This window comes from Epinephelus lanceolatus, chromosome 24 (assembly GCF_041903045.1).
Source record: "Epinephelus lanceolatus isolate andai-2023 chromosome 24, ASM4190304v1, whole genome shotgun sequence".
Taxonomy (NCBI): Eukaryota; Metazoa; Chordata; class Actinopteri; order Perciformes; family Serranidae; genus Epinephelus; species Epinephelus lanceolatus.
The window spans coordinates 17,164,795-17,176,774 of NC_135757.1; the positions used below are offsets into that span (position 1 = coordinate 17,164,795).

Here is an 11,980-nt window from a genome sequence, read left to right on the forward strand (position 1 = left end):
TTCAGTTATTTAATTTAGTGTATTTCTTCCTGCCAAATACTTATTATTTATTTATTTATTTATTTTTACAAAGAAGTTTTCCCATGGGTTGAAATATGTTTATATATCATACCCTACATAACTGTCCCCACAGGAATATTCTCATTAAGATTCTTTAAATCAAATAATGTGCAAGCCCCGAGTTAACATTTCTTTTCTTTATTTTAAATTTAAGAGTAATGCACTGGCCTAAAATATTGGCCCTAGGCTGACTTGGCTTTCATAATTCAGATCATAATCTAACTCAGATACCAAAGATATTCACATTTTTGTGTCCTAAACCTGTTTTAACCTCTGCCTGCAACAAGTTCAAGGATGTGGATAAGCTTTTTTAAAACTTAAAATGTATTTAAAACAAACTTGATACAATAAAAAATTTGATCATGTCATTAGAACAATAAACATGTTGAGGCAGTAAATTACATATTACAGATTATGTTAAAATAATAATAATGCTAAATTTTATTTGTATCGCAACTTTCAAAATGCAGTTACAAAGTGCTTTACAAAACCAAATAAAAGACAAAGCAGTAAAACAAGATAAAAGCAATAAAAATAGCGTAAAAATAACATTGTTCAGAAGTGATTTAAAAGACTAGACTGAGTTTGCAGCCCTGATCTCCTCAGGCAGGTCAATACAAAGTCGTGGAGCTCTGACTGCAAAGGCTCTGTCACCTCTGTGAATTAATCTAGACCTCGGAACAACAAGAAAATGTGTAGCTGAGGATCTCAGCGTGAGCAGGAACTTAGGGCAGTGAAAGATCTGTTATATAACTTGGAGCAAGGCTTCTCAGGGCTTTGTAAGTCATCAGTAAAATCTTAAAATCATTTCTAAAAGCAACAGATAACCAGTGTAGAGAAGCCAGGATTGGTGTGATGTGGTCAGAGGGGAGAGGGATTTTTTACTGATGCCAGAGAGCAAGGAATTGCAATAATCTAAACAACTGGTTATGAATGATGCATGAATAACAGTTTCCAGATGTTTGTTGGGAGGGAATGACCTGATCCTGGAGATATTTCCGAGATGGCTGAAACCAGATTGAACTACTGAATTTACATGTTTGTTTAAACAAAGGGTTGAATGTTCGCACTACCTTGTCCTATGACTAACTTCTTTGTCTTGTCAGCATTGAGCTGCAAGATGTTTTGTGACATCCACTTGTGAATGTCATGAAGGCAGTTTAGCAGGTTTAGTTAGTCATGTTTTGGTAGTTATTTGTTGGATCACAGCTTAGGAAAAAGAGTAATGAAGCCTAACAAATTGCTTTGTAAAAACAAAGGTCAAACATGCATTTATACACATGGATTAGTTACTGAACAGGCCTACCAGGCACAGGCCCAGGGGCCCAAACTGTCAGATGCCCCCCTGGCCTACATACTGACCAGGAGGACACTCAAAAAGACCACAAAGACATGGAAAGGGAACTGCAAAGAGACACAAAATAACAACTAAAGGGGCAAAAGAACCATAAAGAGACACAAAATGACCAAAAAAAGACACAAAATTCTGTCAAAGAGAAGCAAACTCATCTTAAAGAGACACAAAATGACCACAAAGAGACAAAATGGCAAAACCACCTCACAGTCTGTGTGTCTTGCTCCTCTGTAGGAGCGATGGTGGGACCTTTTGCATGTCTCATAATCCACACACGCTTATACAATAAACATAAATCCAGTGACAAGAACAGTGCTAAACTTCCAGGTGTGAGGCAAATGCTTCTGCGATTGTGTTTGACGTCATCTTGGATCATTCGTCCTGCAACTCCTCCAGGCTGTGCGGCTCCAGTGGCTCTATTTGCAGCCACAAACCTCCCTCCGCACGCAGGACGAGCTGGGGGAGACGGCGGACTCCCCCAGAGCTGGTCCCGAGTTCAGGGTTCACCCCCGGGGTCAGGCGAAACCTGAGCAGGGTCAACGCCACGACAACCCGAAGCTCTGCCAGGGCGAATTTCTGACCGATACAGTTCCTGTAAACACATAATGCTTGTCGTTACCAGCATATTCAGAATTATGTCAGATATTACAACAGCAATGAGGACGCAGTACCTGGGGCCTGAGGAGAAGGGGATGAAGGCGTGAGAGGCCTGTCCCTCTTTGTTTGCAGGGTCAAAACGCAGCGGCTGATACTCCTATAAAAAGAGTGGATCACTTAAGTCAAACGTGACATAGCTGAGCCAAAGTGAAAAGATTTTTCTTTTTATTTCTTACATGTGGGTTTGTCCAAACAGCAGGGTTGTGGTGTGTTCCATAAATACTGACCAAAGTGATGGCACCTGGGGAGGAGTAACACAAAGACACTATAGTTTTGGGAACACTCTACCTTCAGTGCGACACTGTCTGAAGGTTATCACACTTTCACGTTCTCGTTGAGGCAAAGGGAAATCCCTGAAAATTTTCTTTCACAAATAGAAGTGAAATCATTACTCTCTCTCACCCTTCGGTACTGTCAGATCCCCTGGCAATGCCATGTCCTGGGTGTACCTCCTTGTTACGGCCTGCACAGGAGAGTGTAGCCTCAGAGACTCTCTGATGCACATGGTGGTGAAGGGAAGGCTGGACAGATCCTCCCTTTCGACAAAGATATAACACATTTAAATTATACTAATTTCTGACTTTCAGCTGTACTTAATACTACGATGATCGAACATCCAGTGATTCAGGCTGTGTGTGTTTTCTGACCACTCTATTTCATGCGTATCTCGTCCTTGCAACAGATCCATCACTTCCTGCCTGCATTGCTCCTGATAGTGGTTGTGGCGTGCTAAGTTATACAGCGTCCAGCAAATGGCACTGCCTGTTGTGTCGTGACCTGTGGACAAGGTAGGAGAGTTTGATTCTTTAAATTCTCAAAGCTACATTAATGTTCTGAATGTTGTATGCAGACCCTTTAACCTGTCTCACCTGCGAACATGAAGGTGTTGGCCTCAGCCTGTATCTCCTCATCTGTCAGGCCTCGTCCATCCTCATCCTGCAATTATACAGAATTACATCATCTTCAATCCTTTAAAGCAATTAAACTGTCTTTTTCTCTACATCTTGTGTTTTTCAGTCCTATTTCTTCTTCTCTCCTACCTTTGCCAGCAGTATGATGTCCACGAAATCCTTCTTTCTCTGTGGTGCTGTGGAGAAATCTGTCTCTGTGTTCTTCTGTTGGCTGATCAGGGCTCGTCGCTTCTGGACCACCTCCCTGGTAAACCTGCAAACAAGTTTTACCCAAACATAGAATAGAGTTGACAACAGGAAATTGTTACTATAGAACAGGAATATCATAAGATAAAAATGTATCATCAGACTTAAAAGGTTCTGTATTGTTTGTGCTACTACGTTACATAAAGGTCAGAAGGTCACACCTGTGCACGATGCTTAAGGCCCTTTTGAACCGTTTTCCCTGCTGTGTTTTCCAGTAAATCCAGTCCCAGTGATGGAAAATCTTTTGCCGACGATCTATTACCAGGTCACTCAGCTCCACTATGGCTGACACGTACTCACTGGTTGACCTGGAGAGAGAAAATAATAATAATAATTTAAAAAAAAAATAGAGGATCAAGAGAAGAATATATTTGTGGAACATATTTAAATGTGTGTCCTCACCTCTGACAGTTGCTGTTGTAGCTAAATGCACATTTCAGCAAACTGTCCAGAGTCATCAGAGTGATGTGGTCAAACATCTCTATATTAGTCGTGCCCTTTGCCACCAGGTGGCGCCACTTCTCCTGAAAGACAGAAAAGATACAAGAGCTCAATTTATTTGTCATATGAAATCATACAAAGTACAGCTCCAGTGAAACACAATCCCTTCAGCTAAATCAATTTGTGCCTTGCAGTTTAGACCCCTTTTGCCTATGATCTATTTGCACAACATGATTTTGCCGAGTAGGACATGTTCCTGGGTCAATAATGCAATTAACCAATCACAGCCCTCTCACATCATCAATGTGCTGTTCTTGTGCTTCTTTCCAAATTCCTTTGTGCTTCTTAAAAGCTAAGCTAGTTATCCAAATTGAAGTTAGTACAATTAAACAAAATCATCTGTAACACTGAACAAAAACTTTATAAGCTACTGCAGAGTTAGCGAATCAGCTTGTTAACTAGGTAGGCCATGCTAATGAGTAAGCTTGCCAATAGGATAGAATATTCTAATATATATGTAGGACCATCACTGCCATGTTGACCCTGGATAATCTGTTTGTTGATCCAGAACATCATCATCATCTTTATCCTGCATAATTTGTTTGATCCAGGGACATCATTGCCACCTTGATCCTGGACTACTTGTTGTGTTGATCTTGACCATCATAGGCTGCTGTGTTGATGTTGACATGAACAAATTATCCAGAGTTAGCGTGATGATGATGGTCCTGGATAAACCTAACTAAATCTATCAAGGATCAACATCTTGCTTACTTATTAGCATAGGCTACCTACTTAGCAACTTGCTAGCCCTTTAGTAGCTTAAAAGGTTTTTGTTTAATGTTACTGAGGATTTTTGTTTAACTGTTCAAACGTCAATTTGGAAACCTTAGCTCTGAAGAAGCAAAAAGGAATTGTGAAAGAAGCCCAAGAGCAGCACACCGATGGGTCCAGGAACGCCATATTGGATTTTGATCCAGGAGCATGTCCTGCTTGGCAAAATCACATCCTATACATAGATTAAGCTACCCAGCAGTATATAAAGTCATTGAGATAAAATCCACCTTTGCCAGCTGCAACATTAAAGTGATGAACACATTAATGATACTAATGACACTTTAAGTTTATTTCGACATTAATACTTGTAAATTTTTACCTAAGTAAGACTGTGGATGCAGGACATATATTTTATAAATGACAGCAGTTGTTTGCGTGTATCTGTACACTACTGTGTGTCTTACGTGCATAGTGTTAGTTGAGGTGTTAAACCTGGCGACGTAGCTCTTCAGGATATCAAAATGAAAAGCTGGGGTCAGCAGCCGTCTCTTGCGAGACCACTCCTCCCCGTCGCTTAGCAACAGGCTCTGTCCTGGGACACAAGACAGAGAAGGTTTGACTGTGGAGTGTAATCAATACTTGCTACACAGTACACACACAGTGATTGCAATCACAGTCATTTGACTTTATTGTTGCTAATTCAGCAACATGAGCTATTTGACTCACCAAGCCACGGACGCAGATGGCCATAGATGAGTTCATCTTTCACAGTAATGCTTGCTGGGTTGAGGGAAGGAGTGAGGATGTAATGGAGAGAGAAAAGAACAATACAAATGAAGCTTTAGTTGCCATGGCGCTTTCATTGGTGTGGAAAAAGGTTTACAGTGATTATACGCTACCAGGTGCCGTTAGTAGAGGTTTGATGTAGTCGGGGTGGAAGAGTCGGACCAGGTGATAGAAAGGGCCGATGAACCAGCTGCAACAGTGTGTGTATATTTGCACCAAGTCATCCACCTGCAGGAGACCTTCCTCTGTGCACTGCATCTGAGCCACAAATGAATATTAAATTAAACTAAACAATACACAGAAGTTTAATTGAACTCTATCTTTTTAAATTAAAGAAACAAGTGAGTTTTGGTTCGTTTGCTGAATTACACAAAGAGGAAATTTCACAACACTAGGCACATGTTGTATCACACTGAGAAAGCTACAGTTACATTTCCAGATTCTCATTTCAGCAATTACCAAGTATTACAATAATGACACGGCATTTAAAGGAAACAGATGAGGTGAATGTCATTACAAATAAGGCTATAAATGCATGTGATCAGGTGTGTTTTACCGCATTGGTTGGTGTATCCTACCTTGCCCAGGTGGCCTAAAAGCCAGGAGTTTGCATGTGGCTTCCTGAAGCAGGACAGCCTGTGTGTGTACCAGGCGTGTCGCGCCAGCAGCCTCAGCATCCAGACTGCAACCACAGCTCCCAGTCCTGCACAGGCCACAAGCAGGACCTGACAGAGGCCCGTCCAGCTGAGGACATGAGAGATGACACCCCAGAGGAGGGACATCCTGGGACAGAGACAGAAAGGGATGAGTATCCAGAGGTTGCTTGATACTTACCCTCTTCTGACAGCGGCTGTGTTCACAAAGAGAAGTTACTAATGTGGAAACATGCAGAAAGTGTTCCTCACAGTTATTTCAACAGGGATAACTGCTGTAACCACTGTGAGAGACAACACTTCCTTTGTCTGCTACACTAACCACTAACTGTATCATGGTGATGAAGATAAAAGCATTGTTAATCATAGAAATGTCATTTTTCTTACAAGAATTTGTAATATGGATCAAATAAAGTTGTTGGAAAAGAAAAGCAGCCCTCTAGAAACCATGTTTCTCCTTCTTGCTGAAAAATGTTATTAATTTAGTTTATACTATAAGAATAATACCCAGTTTTCTCTTATTAGTATCTTTATTGCTGTCAAAGTTGTTGACATTATGTTGATCTAGGCACTCCACTGAAAAAAACGAAAAAACACAAAGACATAGACTGCGACTACAACCTTTGCTCTGATGGGAGTAATTGAAACGTCAGTGTTTATATAGTTATTGTTTATTTATCAGCTTTTGTACATCAAGATTAATTTCTGCAATGGCCAAATATTTCTTATTTCCTGCCTACGAATTTAATTAAACGACTTGTCCGACTTCTCTTTACTGGAGAGTAAGGTTTTACGAGGAGCTCCTGAAGGCCACACTGATTGGCACCGGATGCACGTGAGCAGACAAACAGGCTCCGACTAAACACCAAAGTTACACTGAAAACTAGTTTGGAAATCTTTTTCCAAACCGTTTTTGGACTCCTGCAGGCAGCCTGAAATAAAAAAACAGGCGACACTGTCCGTGTTTCCAGTTGTACTGTCAATACCTGTCAGTTTCAGGTGAGTTTTCATCAAACATTTGTGTCCTAACGGTGAGAGGGAAAACGCGACACAGCTAGCTTACTTTAATTAGCTAAGGTTATGTAGGCGCCATGTTTACTGTAGTTCAATTAGTCTATTAATTATGAAATATTTACACAACGACGGAAAATTATGTGAAAAAAAGAAGTTATTTGCTTGTTTTATCCGATACCAAAGACACTCATGTTGTAAAAGTATAAAATAGAAAAAAAACTGCCAGTGGTTTTTTTTTTGTTTTTGTTTTTTTAATTGATTAGCAGTCCTCTAAAATTGTCTCAAGTTATTTTTTTCAGTGGATCCTTCGACTAATTTTAGCACTAAAGATGAATAGAGTGCTTATACCTCTTCAGACTGCTATTTATCAATATGTAATTTATTATGTTTAGACACTTGTAAAAGAATACCCCAATAAGCCTGAACAAGTAGTACTAATTATTTTTAATCAGTGGCCCCATCGCCACATCCCTGCCAGGACCTTTCATACTGCAACAGCTTACACATCTTAATATTAAATTATTATTATTTTTTAATTATTATTCTATTATAATTCATTTCTCCTTTACTTTTTTTATCATTAATATTTTTTGAACTTTTTGCTTTTTTTAAGACATAAACAGTGTCACAGAGTGTTAATAAAAAAAAAAAAAAAAACACAACCAACCTTTCAAATGACCTCGGATGATTTCCCTCATATAGGTCAGCTAATGTTAATGCTAATTAATTTCTCCTTTACTATTACTACCAAGCTGTTATATTTTTGTTCTTTCAAAAATGTATTGTCAATATTTTTATTACTATTTTTTTTAATCATACACATACACACATGGGTGCAATATTTAACAGATTACACCAAATTTAAGTGCTACTGCAAGATATTTTTAGTATTGTTATGACTGTCATTGGTGGCTTTTTATGTTCTATGTCAACCTGTGTACATCACCTTGTTTTCTTTGTCTGTACTTGGATTATAAGTGCTATATCGTGGGCAATTTGACTTGTTAGAGTTTCTTTAGAAAATGTTTTTCACTTCTTCTGTTTGCATGTTTCTGGTTTACAGCTTGAAATGAATGAGAGTGCAGAAGGGCACAACAGGTGTGCCAACGTAAACGGATCTCTTCTTGCCTCCAGCTCCCCTCTTGCGTCTGTCAGCCACAGCTCCACCCAAACATGGCTGCCAGTTGAATCACCTCTGCAGCCTCCATGGATGAATGGTCATCAGATGAGGCAGGACCAGGACACTCAGGACCATTATGTTGACATGCAGCCCAGTCCTCAGTCCCATTTCTATGAGGAACTCTACTGTGCTGGCCGGACCTCCAACACTCTGGTCCCTCTGGCCAGCGCTCTCCTGACCTCCCCTGGGCCGCAGGTTGATGTGCTGAAACAAGGTTACCTGGGGAAGCAGGAGTGGAACCAGAGAAAATATTTTGTCCTGAGAGCAGGAAGTCACACCGGGCTGAGCCGTCTCGAATGGTACAAGAGCCAGGAGACGTTCACAGCGATGGAGAAGTCTGCTGGTAAAGCTGCGCTGTTTGGATCAAGCAAGCAAGGGTTAGTAAAAGTAACTTCAACAAGTTAAGTTTTAAAGTGTTTTCACATCAATGCATGCCACCAGTCAAATGCGCATACCTTATGGTATCAGTCTTTGTTTGAGGTCCTGAATACATCCATAACTTCACCTAATTAATTGGAATACTACTGCTACTACTACTTTTTGAGTTACCCTTGACCCCAACCTCCTATCAGTCCTACAAGGTAGTTTTTAAGCGTGCAAATAAATCTTAAGATCCCGCCAGCTGCAGCTTACTCTAAAGCCGTGGCCATTGGCTTCACTATTTTGGCGAATGGCTGTCTATAAGGTAATGAAAACATTTAAAACGCTATTAAATTAAATCCTTCCCCACAGGGTGATTTACCTGAGGTGCTGCCTCAGTGTGAGCCGGAGTGGCAGTTCCAGGAAAGGCCACATGGTGGCGCTATATGTCAAGGATCAGACCATGGTGCTAGTGGCAGAGGACCGGCAGGAGCAAGAAGAGTGGTACCTGGCTCTTAAGAAACTGATGGAGGAGGAGCAGAGGGATGAAGAGCATGGAGGAGGGTTTTATGGAGATGATGACGGGTACTGCACTCTGCCCCCTGCTGCTTTCTTCAAAGAGGTCAGACCAGACTTTTATTGGATCTTTTTTCCTGCCTTACAAAAGTCGACATACACAAAAAAAGTCAACCTTGTCTTGTCATACTGCAAGAATATTGTTATCACAAAAATACCCTGAATTATCATGATATTACTTTAGGGCCATATCACCCACCCCTACTACTGCCTGTTTCTCTTCTCAGATATTTTCAGAAACATATTTTAGTGTACTGTTTAGCTGTAGAATAAGAAAGTTTGTGATCCGGCCTCCAGTTAAAAACATTCAAGCCAAAACCAGTCACCGCCCACCGACTGGATGGTGATGCTGGTGCTGTGCAGTATTACTGTTAGTCAGTAAAATTCTGTAGCCTTGAATGATTCTTTTCTCGCTGTGACATAGCATCTGGTGTTTCCCATGTTTTTCCCCAAGTTATAGCAAAGAGGGAAAAGGGGATATTACGCCACTGTGGAAATGTTACATATGATATCTTCAAGTATCACTAGCTCTTTATTGGATAAATATCTCTGTCTGATCTTCACCTGTTCCCTTCACCTTTGTCTAAGGTGTGGCCCGTCACGGTGAAGCCCAGAAGTCTGGGCTATTCCAAGTCCCTGGCGGGGGAGAGCCGGCTCTGCCTCACAGCTACGTCTCTCATCTTGGTCAGAGTGGCAGCATTCCGTGCTTTGCCATCGGTTACAATACCTTTGCTAAGTGTTCGGCGCTTTGGCCACTTGGATGGTTTGTTCTTTTTGGAGCTTGGCAGGTCAGCACCAAACGGTCCCGGAGAGATCTGGATGGAAGCAAGAGATCAAGGTAATTCAGAATAAAAAAATGTGCTTATTAAATTAATTTCTGCCTTACCATAGGGCAGTGACCCCTCATCCTTATGTCTGCTCTGTACAGGAAACACAGCAGTAGCTCAGCACATTCATGAAGTGGTTCGTGAGACAATCAGGGCACAGCGAGTGCTTCCTAACTTCAGCTGGTCACCCGCCTCCAGCCACAATCAGCTTCAAACCCTTCTGGCTCCAAAAGGCTGCAGACCCAAATACAGAGACAAGCAGGTGAATGTGAGACCGCTTGGTTCTCGCCTGGCCCCCCGAAACCCTGAAATCCAGACAAGTCCAACTAAACATCACGGACATCCCTTCAAACCACACAAAGCAGAGCCTGAACCCTCTGTGAGCTCCACCTCACACCTCAGCCCTGTCAGATCCCGTCACAGCTACATGGCTGAGACCGGCAGCTACATGAAGATGAAGATGGACTGTCATCTCCCAGTGAATAAGCTCCCAGCTGTGGTGACAGGGGACCTCCGCAGTGCTGGGATAGAGGGCTGCAAGCCGGGTGAGGAAGGGCCGGAGTACATGATGATGTCACCACTGGTGAGCCACAGCTCGTCTGTGCTGCCTCAGGATGAATATGTGGTCATGGCGAGCCCACAGAAACACAACAAGCCAGCTTACCCTTTCCTTCGCACGTCATTTAGTAGGTAGGTGTAACCTGGAGACAAAATTACTGTCAATTCTCAAATAGGCCACGGAGACAACAAACCCTTTATTTGAGACTTTATTTCTAATGTTCTCTGTTTGAATGCACTTTTAAAATACAACTTTTTGTCCTCGGCAGCTCCACCTCTGACAGCGACTCTCCTCTGCAGCTGCCACATCACCAGACCAGTGAACACCATCAGCCACACTGGCTGGCGACCTCAGTCCAAACGCCAAAAGCAGATGCTGGCCAATCACAGATGAGCACCAGCTGCTATACCCGACCACAGGAAGATGTCTGGCAGGTGCAGACGTCAGCCGAGCAGAGACAACTCCCAGCACAGACCGGGGCCACTTCGTCTCCTGTGAGGAGTGTTGATGGATCTGGCATGGTGACTCCATTTGTCCCACGTGCACCAGGCTACACCAGGGCAGTCCAGGCTAGTCTGCACTCCGGTACAGGCAGCACCAGTCGACTCCAAGCTGTGTCAGATCAATCTGTGAGAAGAAACCGGCTGTGTTTGTTTCTGCCTTCTTGTCTGCAAACTAAGCACAGATCCTGAGTGTTTGTTGAGTTATTACATCTGGTGCAGCAGGCCACAAAAATTAAAACTTCAAGTTGATGAAAGAGTTATTGAATCAAGTAATTCAGTGTGACTGGATCACTTGCATGTTGCCCACTTGTTATGGCAGTGCTCATGCACAGAGACACTGGGGCTTTAAAGGTTCGATTGAATATTACAGTATATGTTTGAGAAAAAGAAGTTGTCTGACAATGTTAGTGTCTGTGAATGCACTCAGTGTTTGACCTCAGTTTTCCTCTTTTTGTCAGTGCTTTTTTTGTTCTCTTTTGGAGTGGATTAATGAAGCTTTGGGTTTTGCACAGCACTTGAAGATGCTCCACTGTTATATGAAATAATTCAAAGAATAAAGTTCCATGAATGCACATTTTTCTCTCGCCTTCTATTGACAATATTCATGAGTTCACACAGCTCACAGTGTAAGACTTGAATGTTCTTCTTTACTATATATTTTTTTACATACTATACTATATTTCTTTGACATACTTTACTATATTTTTTTGACAAAACATACTATATTTTTTGACATTATACTGTACTATTTTTTTTGACATACTATACTACGATATAATCTTGATATGCTATACTATGACATTTTTTACATACTATACTATATTTTTTTGACATACTGTGCTATTTTTTTGACATTCTTTACTGTATTTTTTTGACAAAACACTTTTTTTTACATTATACTGTGCTATTTTTTTTTACATACTATACTAGGATATAATATTTTGATATGCTATACTATGACATTTTTTTGACATACTATGATATTTTTTTCATGATTTTGGACAACAGAATCAGGAGAAAATCAAGACAATCTTCTTTGATGACTACGTGGCCTACTGTGTCAAACTGCGAGCTCT

General features: G+C 41.3%; 2 protein-coding genes across 2 annotated transcripts; one reads left to right on the forward strand and one right to left on the reverse strand.

Annotated features, from left to right (window-relative positions):
- Positions 1-45: 45 nt before the first annotated feature.
- On the reverse strand, positions 46-6,014 carry cyp4f3 (cytochrome P450, family 4, subfamily F, polypeptide 3). Its single transcript, XM_033623172.2, has 13 exons — positions 5,811-6,014; positions 5,346-5,490; positions 5,173-5,226; positions 4,911-5,038; positions 3,631-3,752; positions 3,390-3,536; positions 3,112-3,235; positions 2,941-3,007; positions 2,719-2,848; positions 2,474-2,607; positions 2,248-2,312; positions 2,086-2,168; positions 46-2,006 (listed from the first exon to the last, which is right to left on the reverse strand). Exons 1-13 carry the CDS (start codon positions 6,012-6,014, stop codon positions 1,787-1,789), a joined length of 1,623 nt encoding a protein of 540 aa, XP_033479063.1. The 3' UTR covers positions 46-1,786.
- Positions 6,015-6,097: 83 nt separating this feature from the next.
- LOC117254767 (uncharacterized) lies at positions 6,098-11,476 on the forward strand. The gene is made up of 6 exons (XM_033623168.2): positions 6,098-6,884; positions 7,963-8,456; positions 8,812-9,061; positions 9,604-9,853; positions 9,944-10,532; positions 10,670-11,476. Exons 2-6 carry the CDS (start codon positions 7,969-7,971, stop codon positions 11,091-11,093), a joined length of 2,001 nt encoding a protein of 666 aa, XP_033479059.1. The 5' UTR covers positions 6,098-6,884; positions 7,963-7,968; the 3' UTR covers positions 11,094-11,476.
- Positions 11,477-11,980: the final 504 nt, after the last annotated feature.